Consider the following 10,895-nt stretch of genomic DNA (forward strand, 5'->3'; position numbering starts at 1 on the left):
CATTTCCTATATACACATTAATATACCATAAGTCATTTATAGCATGTCATTTCCTATGTACACATTATCCAAATAATTCCATTACATTTAAGCGTGATGGAAAGAGTTCAAACTTTAAAGCAAATAACATCCTCTTCTTTTCTTGATGGAGCTACAACACTTTTGGGATGTTGAGGTGATTCTTTGTGATCTTAATTTTGTGATTGTTTTCTATGTTATACTTTGTAAAGAATAAAACTTATAAAAGTTATTGTATGGAAAATTTTAATTATTATCGAAATTTAAATATATTTTTCTTGAGGAATTACTTGATGAACTTTGCTTCTTGCATGTGGAGTAAATCATTATGTAGATCTAATTCTTGGACCACATAGAGTAGAGTAAGAGGAAGTGGAGATTTAAGGAAAGGATAGATTCAGTTTGGTAGCTCTTCATAAGCTTTTCTCATTGTATTGGTGAAGAAGAAGGATGGTAATATGTATTTGTGCATAGACTATGGGGCCAAAAATAAGATTACAATAAAGAATAAATATCTAATGCCTTGCTTTAATGAGATCTTCAAATTAGCTTCAAGGACATAACTATTTTTCAATCCAAGATCCGAGATCACCAAGTGTGCATTAGGTCTATGGATATACCCAATATGGAATTTATTGATATGCACTTTTGAATAGTGTCTTTAGACCGATTTTAGGGAAGTTTGTAGTATTTTTTATTGATAGAATTTTACAATAGAGAACAAAGAAAGGGAATATTTAACATCTAGGAAAGGTGTTTCAATTATTGATAAATAACTTTCTTGAATCAAAAGGTGGTTTCTTTTTTTTGCAAAGGAATCACAAAGGTGTTTCAATTATTAATAAATAGTTCTCTCTATGTAAAGGAATCAAGAGGTGGTTTCTCTCTATGCAAAGCAATCAAATGCATCGTATATAGCATGACCTTCATGGCAAGAAGAATAGATGGATTGAGATGATTCAAGAGTTTGACTACAAACATTATCAACAGGGGAGATATAATTGATCCCTTAGTCAAATAGAAACAATAAATGAATTGAGTCTCATTTAATTTCATAAGGAGTTCTTAGAGTCTGTAAAGGGTAAATGTGAGCATGATACTAAGAAGAGCCCCAACACCATAAGAATAGCATTAGGGATGATTATCTTATAGAAGCGAGAATGGATCCAAATGAGGATGCTATCCAAAGAGCAAGTGAAGATGCATTAAGGACACATGCAAATGAGGATGGACTCAAATAGAAGAAGTATACTATTGAAGATGGAATTGTATACTGGCAGATCATGACATCAAGCACTTAATTCTTAATGAATGTCATGGTATTCATGGTGCCAAACATCCAAACATTCTGTCCTTCAGGACATCACCTACTTAGGTTAATGATATTCACATTAGATGATGTTGCACCTAGGATAGATGTCCAAAGGACAGAATGTAAATTCCATCTAGGGTTGACAAAGTGTGAGAATCTAGATTGTATTTCAATTGCAATTGTCATGGATGAAGGTGGATAGCATGCATGGTGGACCATTAATGATATGTAATGTATAGATGTAGACACCACCTACTTAGCTTATAAGTGACTCATATGAGAGATGTCCAAAGGATTTGAATGTAAAGCCTTTTTTTGGGAGAAAGATATTTATTATATTAACATTGGAAAACTTTACAAAAAGTACAAAAGACCTTGGGCTAAAGACTAAGAGCCAGAGACTATTCCAACTCTTTTATATTGCAATTTAGGAGTTTGCATAACATATCCCAACTATCATCTTCCCACACAAATGAGGATTGGTCCCAAGACACATGATATCCAAGTTGCATGTAGGCAATCATCATAATTTAAGTGGTGTAGCCTTTGGGAGGAATCTTTTCCAATACATATCTACCAGTCCGCCCACTAGTTTAGTACCCAGGGGGTTCTCAATGAAGGTCACAAATGTGTAGATGGGGTGCTTTTCCTTGAGATACCATCTTTTAGTCTTTGGCCCAAATTTGGGAGGCCCGGTCTTCACATCAAGTCCAGAGTAATCCTACATGCAACCTAGTATGTCCAAGGGTCTGCTGATCAGCACATCAACTGATCCCAGACTGTAGAGAGTATATTGCCTAAGTGTTAAGCATCATTTAGTTTGTTAACATAGTATATAGACTAGCAAAGATGAGTTCATTTATACATCAGTTCAATCACATTTAGACCAGTATTCCCCCCCTTCTGAAACACAATATTATTTATAGATACCCATATTTCCCATAAGTAACCATATCTAATAATATTAAAGAATAGGTTAGTAACTTCTTTCAAAAAGCACTCCCTGTCTGGAACCCAATGCCCCCAAAGACCCTACACACCTAAAGACTTAGCTACCCATTGCCTGAGTGTTAAGCATCATTTAGTTTGTTAACATTGTATATAGACTAGCAAAGATGAGTTCATTTATACATCAGTTCAATCACATTTAGACCAGTATTCCCCCTTCTGAAACACAATATTATTTATAGATACCCATATTTCCCATAAGTAACCATATCTAATAATATTAAAGAGTAGGTTAGTAACTTCTTTCAGAAAGCACTCCCTGTCTGGAACCCAATGCCCCCAAAGACCCTGCACACCTAAAGACTTAGCTACCCATTTTCCAATTCTAGCCCGACTCCTTGAAAGTTGGGCAATCCCAAAATGCATGCCTTCCATCTTCGAGAGCTTAAGTGCACGTGGGGTAACAACCACGTGAAAGCTCCACGTGCACATGTAAAGCCTTAATTGGGGGTGAAAGCTCCACGTGCACATGTTAGATTACGTGACTCTCGAGTCTCTACTCAAGGAGGAGGAGAGGTGTCCCCAAGAACACCACCACGTCCACCGAGTAACGAGACAATTTTTGCAATACAGGGGTATGTCTTACACTATATGGACTTCAATTAGTAGACTGTAGTGGTGTGTAACATGGTGGACTTCACAAATTACGAGGTAAGACTTGAATCGATGGATCATGGATCCCATGGGCGAATATTGTTTAAAAGCTTCAGAATGTAGAAAGCTGATCAAAATGTACTGGAGTCGCTTAAAAAGCTGTAAACACCCTGCAACAGCGATGGAAACCCTCTTTAGATTCGCTTAAAAAGATTGTAAACATCCTGCAACAGCGATGAAAACCCTCTTAGCGAGCTAACCTACATGACGGCATTAAGGACGTGTGAGGGTTCTGCAACGAAGACCCAAAGAAAGCGAAGATAAAAAGAGAGAGAACTTCATAACTTTGTGATTTAAATGCCTATTTTTGGCCAATGTTGATGAATCCATATTACAATACTAAGGCCATAGTGCTGAATTCACTCAATTAATTCGAAATATAGCCAGTGCACATTGCCAAGTTTTGGCGGAGGATCATGGCCGCTTCTACGTCGATTCTTCGAAAGAGAGGCGTTTGGCGTATGCATCCGAGATATCGTAGGAGGCTCGAAGAAACGCCTCGTAGGAGAGCTTGGCATGAGAGTCAGTGAGCAGACGGCGCGTGCCGTTGTGGCTGTTGTTTATACCACCGCCGCTGCTACTAAGAAGCGAACCGCTGTAACTGATGAGAGGCGGGCTGACGTTGCCGGTACGAGGCAAACGGTAATACTCGCCAGAGATCCGACTGCTGCAGCTGCCGTTGAAGGCGGGCGCGTCTTGGTTATACGCCAGCTTTGCGCCGTTGAAATACGAGGGCGTGGAAGGACCACTGGTGTCAATCACAACGTCGCCTTCCAGAATTCGCAACACCTGCGGCAACGAAATTGCTGTCGACTTGAGAATGTCCGGCAGAGTTCCGTTGCTCAAAAGGTGGTTGTGTTTGATATACGTACCTGGGACATTCTCGGTCGTAGGTGCGGATCCTTACGGATGCACAGAGAAGCCGCGTGCAGCGAGCAGTACAGCTCGTACTCGGCGTACTGGCCCTCTAGCCGCGGGTCAAGCAGCTGTTGCAACGCTCCGTCTTCCAGCAGTGGCCGTGCCTGCGATCACCTGCTAAGTGAGAATGGATTTCTTTTCAGAATGCAAAGCTGGAAGAAACAGCGACAAAGCGAGGCTTCGGGTAGTACCCATTCCGTCAAGCATTGTTGGCCCTTGGGTCGCCCAATGTCCACTGCTTTCCGTCCTGTGACCAGCTCCAAAAGCACGACGCCGAAGGAGTAAACGTCTGCCTTTTCCGTTACTTCACCACTCTGAGCATACTCCGGTGCCAAGTACCTGTTAGGCCGATGTTAGAGAGAGAGAGATCGAAGGGAGAGAGGAGAGAGAGAGAGATTTTCGAACGTAGTAGTTCCGTTACCCAAATGTGCCTATCACTCGAGTCTGGACGCCTAGATCGCCGTCCGGTTGCCATCTCGCCAAACCGAAATCTCCTACCTGAACTAACTTAAATGTCAAGATGTTAAGAAACCTGCAATTAGCAGAATCGATCCAGCCATGCTTTCAATTAGTTTACCATGGGTTCATAGTCATGCGTGAGAAGAATGTTATTGGGCCGCATGTCACGATGTATGATGCAACCCACGCGACACTCCTCGTGCAGATAGCGGAGCCCACGCGCGGCGCCCACGGCCACTTTCTGTCGGGCCGCCCACGGCAGCGGATCTCGGTCTGCACCTGCGGAGAGTGAGCAGCGGCCGCAGGGCCAAATGAACTGATTAATTCTGTTAAAATGCTGCGAAATTCAATCGTTAAGCATACTGATCAGCGATTGTCTAAGTGATTACTACCGTAGAGATGCGAATCCAAAGAGCCGTTGCAAATGAACTCGTACACAAGCAGGCGTTTTCTGTCCTCGATGCAATAGCCGATGAGCATTACCACGTTCCGATGCTGAGCGCAGCTGAGCACCTCCACCTCGGAGCAGAACTCGATGTCGCCTTGGGAGCTGGCCAGCTTGTGCTGCTTCACCGCCACAGCCTGGCCGTCCGGCAGCACGCCACGGTGGACGGACCCGAACCCGCCCTCGGCCAAGAAGTTGGCGTTGGAGAAGCCGCCCGTGGCCAGCTCCAGCTCGGCGTACGAGAAGCGGCGCGGGGGCTTACCGAACACAGGGGCTTTGTGCTGGCAGATGGAGCAGAGGGGAGGAGGGCCTGGCGGCGCAGGGTGCATCCCGGCGCCGCCGCCCACCAGAGACATGGCCCTCCTCACGCTGGACGTCCGCTCCAGGTCATTGTTCACATCCATCTCGACTGTGTGGTGGCTGCATGTTGACGAAGAAGACCTCAGCTTGCTGCTTCCCTGATGATCCCATTCAGAAAATTTCTGCAATAACTCCCTTGTCGTAACTACTCTGTCGGAAGTGTTCCCGGCGGCGCTCTTGGTGTCGTCGGTGGTGGTGGCGGGCTCCGGCACTGGCGTCTCCCTCGTGCATTTCACGAAGTCGTGCCGGCGTGATGCAACCTTGTAGCCGTTGCCGGTTCCCCCTGCGGCCACAGATTGCACCGGGCTCGTGATCACATGAGACCTCCTGGTCGTTCCGACAGCTCCGGAAAACAAATTACACGATGATGATGATGATGATGGCTTGCCGCCGCCCGCATTCGCAGCGCTTGATTTCGAGGGCGACGGTGAGCGAGAAGCGCGAGCGAGAGGTTGTTGCTGATTGGAGGGCGAGGGCGAGCGTGACGCTCTGGGGTAGCTGGATCCCGTCAGAGTCAAAGTCTCCGATTGGGGAGTAGCGTTGGCAGAATTGGGTCTGCTGCTGGCGCATGTGATCACAGGCGCAGGCTTCCAAGCCTCTCTGAAGAGACTGACCATCATCCCTTTACCAAACAGACAGCAAACTGTTTATGATACATCTCGCAAATCAACAAAGAAATCATTATTAAACCATTTCTAATTAATTACCTTCTGTGTAGGCACTCTCAATCCAGGGTTGCACGATACCATCGACGCCACTAAATGGGCTGTCGACGAATACGGACGCGGGCGCTTGCTCGGGAGGCGCTTCAATTCGTTCGGCAGGGCTGGCGGTGGCCGGTGTACAAAGAATTCCCGAGTGGTCGCCATTGAACTCAGACAAGAAGTCGAACTCTGCGTAGTCTGAAATGGCACCCTCCTCGTTATCAGAAACCAGCTGCAGCTGGCCATGATAGTCGCCAATATGCAGATCTCTTGCTGTAGAATCTGCGCAGAATTATTCATGCCCAAATTTTTATGTAACTCAAGCACACGGCTACTAAGACAAAAGGTATAAGCAGACGCTCCTAGCAGGCTAGATTTACAGAACCATGTAGAATGATTTACCAGTCTCGCTCCCGGTAGTAAAGGGAGTTCCTGCAACGTCAGGACTGCTCGCAGAGGATCCCGCGCCATCATAAAAGCTGATAGCTTGGCTTCTAAGCTTAGCCGCGCTTCGATAAGTAGACGTGGATCTGCTGCTTCTCTTGCGAGCAGCTGCAGTAGCTGCCCTCCTCCTCACGCCAGGAGTACTAGAGTCAGATTTCTCATCCAAGGCTGGATCTGTGGTGCCTTCCGGACGAGTCGAGCCTCTAAGATTCAAGCGTAGGATCTTAGAGTTCATGGATTGCTTCACGAGAACGAGGTTGCAATGCAGTTGCTCCAGGCAAATCTTGCCTTCCCTTTTCATCACATGCCTGTCATTACAAGCTCAATTATAACCACGGACCCCATGATTTACAGGTAATTATAATTTTACAACAAACAACTAATGAACCTGTCTAGCACCACCCACGTCGCCCCAATTCGTTCAGCTTCCAATGCTATCGCTCCTCTTTCTCGGTCTGGCACAATCTTTATGCTTACTTTCGCCTAATTATAAATGAGATTATCAAAAGCCCACCAGCCCTTTTACTTGGAATATAATTAAACAATAATATGATACAAAGTCTCTATGAGATTAAAGGTAGAGTTCTGCTCGATTGCACCTTCTTCGCATCGCAAAGAGCGCGGAGCTCCTGCATCATGGAAGAACAGCAGTCATTGATCTCCTCTTCCACATCATGAAGCTTGCCATTCTTGATTCCTTTCCTCATGATCGCACGTCGCGCGCAATCCCCTGAAAATAATGGCAAACTCCATAGCCTTCGTCCTGAAACGAGCCAGCAGATCACTGGTTATTAGAAGCTTAATTGAATTCTAAACTACTCATTAATGTTCAACAACCAGTATCTTGAGTAAGATTCTCAACAGCAATTAAGAAAGGAGACGAGGGTTAATTACCCCCAGCTGGCCACAATGCCAGGAGTGTGATGTGATCTCCTGGTTGCACCACGTTGGTGAGTGCCCATTCTAAAGCATGTCTAGTCATCTTTGCAGCATTGACAGCCACCAGCACAGTGTCTGTTGGATGTACCGCAACCACTTTACTGCCACTCTCGTGACGATGTTTGCACACTGATGATGATGGAGGAGGCGGCCTGCGCCTCCCGTCATATTTAGTAGCTGTAGTGTTTTTCATCTGCAGCCCCTTGTTATTCATGCAACTGAAGAAGAGGTCCGGAGACTTCTTAATCTCTGGCAGAATATTTATGGAAGCCATGAGGAATCCCAATCGTGCAGATTATAAAGTACTGATATGAGATATACAAAATGTGCAGCATGCAGAAGATGCAGCAGATCAGGTCCTCACATGATGATAGACGCAGAAGATAACTCAACAGTACCAGGCTCCAGCTACTGTTTCTCCTCTGAATCCTGATCTGATGTAAGGTATACTGTTGTTCTCTGCGGCTTACTTAAGCACCTGATCCGAATGATGATCAGTGAAGCGAATGGGAAAATCATGTGCATTGTGAAGGTTACACAGCTAGTGCAGTTACCAGTAGCATACAATTAGTACAATTCTTTCCAGTTCTGCGGGTGGAAATTGCTGAAGTCTGTACCATCGGTACAAACTGTACCAATTCAATGGCGTTGTTATATAACCTAGTACAATCACGAGATGGAAGCTGCCTTTTTCCTGACCATAATGGCCCTCTTAGTGCCAGTAATTAAACATTAGATTATATAAGCAGCCACCCAAATGTGATGAAAGAGCGTGGCCAGCTTGATGAACGGCACTACTGTGCTGTAATTAATCACAATTATGCAAAGCAAAGGCAAGAATGTGCCTCCCAATTCGCAAAGGCTAGAGCTTTAATTAACCTTGCAGGAGAGCTTGGCAATAATTAATCAACGAGCCATAAGCTGCACGCGACGATGATCTCAAGCGGCCAGAATCAGGCGCGGGGCGGAAGTCGAAACCTTGGCAGCTTATTTCTATAAATGGCGCTACCCAGGTAAAATATAAATCATGTCTCTCCGATGCTGCAGGCAAAGTGGAGCGTGATGCGCTCATCTCCATGCAAGCCCTGCAAGGAGACTAGTTTGCGGGTGGTTCAAAAAAATAAAAAATTTAAAAAAAAATAAACTCTTTTTAAAGGGGGGCGTCGTGCGTTGGGTGCAGGCAATACCTACTACTAGCTCTACTCCTAGTAAGTAACAGCAGCACCGTTCCCTACTACTACTACTACTACTACTAATAGTCCACCTTGCAATAATATGCGTTCCCTACTACTACTACTACTACTAATATAATATCCACCTTGCAATAATATGCATTCTCTCTCTCTCTCTCTCCATGCCATGTTTTGTTGAGAAAAGTCGCCCTCTTCTATCCTTCTCAAAGTCTCAACTACGAGGTGAAGCTTGTTGCCTACTCTTCCCTTATTTTATTCACACCGTCTGTGCCAAAGGATTACCTCCCTCAACGTCCACGCAAGAATTATTTTTGAGGGGCTGTCCCCCCTTCCAAATATCCAAAACATGGGTCCAAAATTCTTCTTTGCTATTAATTAATTAGTGAAGGTCTAAGGTGAATCTTATGGGGGCCAAAACTTTTGAAATACTTTGAATATGGAGGCCAAATGAGGGGTTTAGTAGAAATAATGCCCCCTCTTTTCATTATTTACTTATCTTTAACTTTCACTCAAATTAAGTGGCCGTATTTTATAACCAAAATGCCTAAAAACAAGCACTTCGTGCCCCTCAAAAAGCAACCTTGCATCCACGAGTGCCTTCCACATAATCCTTAAAATTCTAAAAGTAAATATAGAAAACATTACACTTAAAGCAACCGTTCTAGAGCCTATTCCCACGTAGGCCACTCCTATGGATGATTGTTCACTAAATGTATCGACAAATGTTCATAAACACTGAACAAACATGCACACACTTGGGATTCGAAGCCACAACCATTTAAGGGGGTACTTTAACATTACTTTAAAAAAGGGGTTATCAAGTAACCGTTTTAGGAAGGGTGCCACATGTGTTGGCACCCCAAAATCTATCATAAATCCCCTTATGCAATAGAACAGTTTTGGTACAATGTTGCTTTTGACACACGTTTTAGATGTTCAGGAGTTTTTGAACGTAAAAAACATGAAGAATTTATTTTTCCCATCAAAATAAAAATAAAATCTAAAAAAACTTGTAGATTTTGGGAAAAAACCCATCAAAATGATGTGTGAGGGTGAATGCCAAAAATCAACATTGGTTGTGGACCTTTAGCCTCTCTCTCCCTCTCTCTCTCTCTCTCTCTCTCTCTCTCTCATATTTAACAAGATGAGATGAGACTTTTATCATCTTAGCCATGCTTGTGGATCACATATGATGCATACAACAATGCATAAGAGATGTTAACCACAAGTAAATCAAGGAAAACTTAAATGCACAATACCATTATTGTCATGGACTAAGAAGCAAAGAAATGATTCAATAAAAACAAACATAACGTTAAAAGCATATTTGATGGGCCCCATTTAGTGACACCTCTATTTTTTCGAGGCCTTCTCCCAACCTAAGATCTGATATGACATTCTTAGCAGAATGTTTTTAAGATACATCACCAAGCTTGTCACCCTTTACAGGCGTGATGTACACCTTGTTTGGAGATCTTGAGTCTTGGATTTTTAAACAAAATTCCTACTGTGTCATAAGTTGTGTTGGTTGAAGGAATATTTTAAAACACATGAAACAAAAATTGAACCACAAGAAATTAGTGATAGCCTAAGTGGAACAAGAGTTTGTGGGGGGATAGAGCCATGAATCCATTCAGAGAGAAATGCGTCAATAGTTGCTGAGATGTAGGCAAGATAATTAGAAGATAGAACATAGTCTCTTTTTAAATCTATACAATTTAATAGTTTAATTTCAAGTATTTTTTCTTAAGCACTAACTTACTTTGACTAGTCCCTCTCATGGAAGATTGAAAAGCTATACAATTTAACGTTTAATTTTAAGCATTTTTCTGAAGCACTAACTTACTTTGACTAGTTCCTCTCATGGGTATATTTTAATGAGCATAGTAGCTTATGATGTGACTTTAAAAATGCATACTAGTCATTACTATGTTTGTACAATTTGGATTCAGTTTCATTCACTTTTTGATCCACCTAAAATTCAAAATTCAAAATTTGAATCTTTTACTCCTTCCACCTTCTTCCTGCCCTCTTCTCTACCTCCTCTCTTCCTCCATCGCTCCTCTTCCTCTCCTCTCCTCCTCCTCTTCCCCTAGCCACCTGCCCCTCATGCATGCTCTCACCCACTACACCTTTGCCCCTCCCTTCCTCATCAATGACATCACTATACCACTCCCCTTATAATTTTTCTCGTGACATTTCTCTTCCTCATATTCAACATACTCCCATGAAGGTTTTCCTTGTGTATTTCCTCTCCTCCTTATTTTGTGCACACACCTAACACTTTTCCTCGTCATTCCTCTCCCCTTGAGGCTTTTCCTCCCAGGGTTCTTCTCCTACGCACTGTGCAAAATTCCTCTCCAAGATATCATTAATAAGCCTCCTAAACTTACGTTGCATGTAGATCTTGACCATGAGTGTACAAGCCGTCGAAATACTAG

General features: G+C 43.4%; 1 protein-coding gene across 4 annotated transcripts; it reads right to left on the minus strand.

Moving 5' to 3' along the window:
* Positions 1 to 3,253: 3,253 nt before the first annotated feature.
* Positions 3,254 to 8,370, minus strand: LOC147624103 (uncharacterized). Of its 4 annotated transcripts, XM_086820765.1 has the most exons (12): positions 7,626 to 7,760; positions 7,217 to 7,510; positions 6,922 to 7,085; positions 6,711 to 6,805; positions 6,281 to 6,630; positions 5,882 to 6,160; positions 4,762 to 5,796; positions 4,488 to 4,648; positions 4,332 to 4,408; positions 4,102 to 4,249; positions 3,865 to 4,014; positions 3,254 to 3,781 (listed from the first exon to the last, which is right to left on the minus strand). In XM_086820765.1, exons 2-12 carry the CDS (start codon positions 7,473 to 7,475, stop codon positions 3,419 to 3,421), a joined length of 3,081 nt encoding a protein of 1,026 aa, XP_086676891.1. In that variant the 5' UTR covers positions 7,476 to 7,510; positions 7,626 to 7,760; the 3' UTR covers positions 3,254 to 3,418. The 4 variants fall into 4 exon arrangements, 3 of the variants coding, with proteins under 3 accessions (XP_086676891.1, XP_086676890.1, XP_086676892.1); XR_015269262.1 differs by having other exon boundaries at positions 3,865 to 4,024; positions 7,217 to 8,370; XM_086820764.1 differs by having other exon boundaries at positions 7,217 to 8,370.
* Between the last annotated feature and the right edge of the window lie 2,525 nt (positions 8,371 to 10,895).

The sequence above is a fragment of the Cibotium barometz genome, chromosome 26 (assembly GCF_041138505.1).
Source record: "Cibotium barometz isolate CiBa-2024 chromosome 26, ASM4113850v1, whole genome shotgun sequence".
Classification (NCBI taxonomy): Eukaryota; Viridiplantae; Streptophyta; class Polypodiopsida; order Cyatheales; family Cibotiaceae; genus Cibotium; species Cibotium barometz.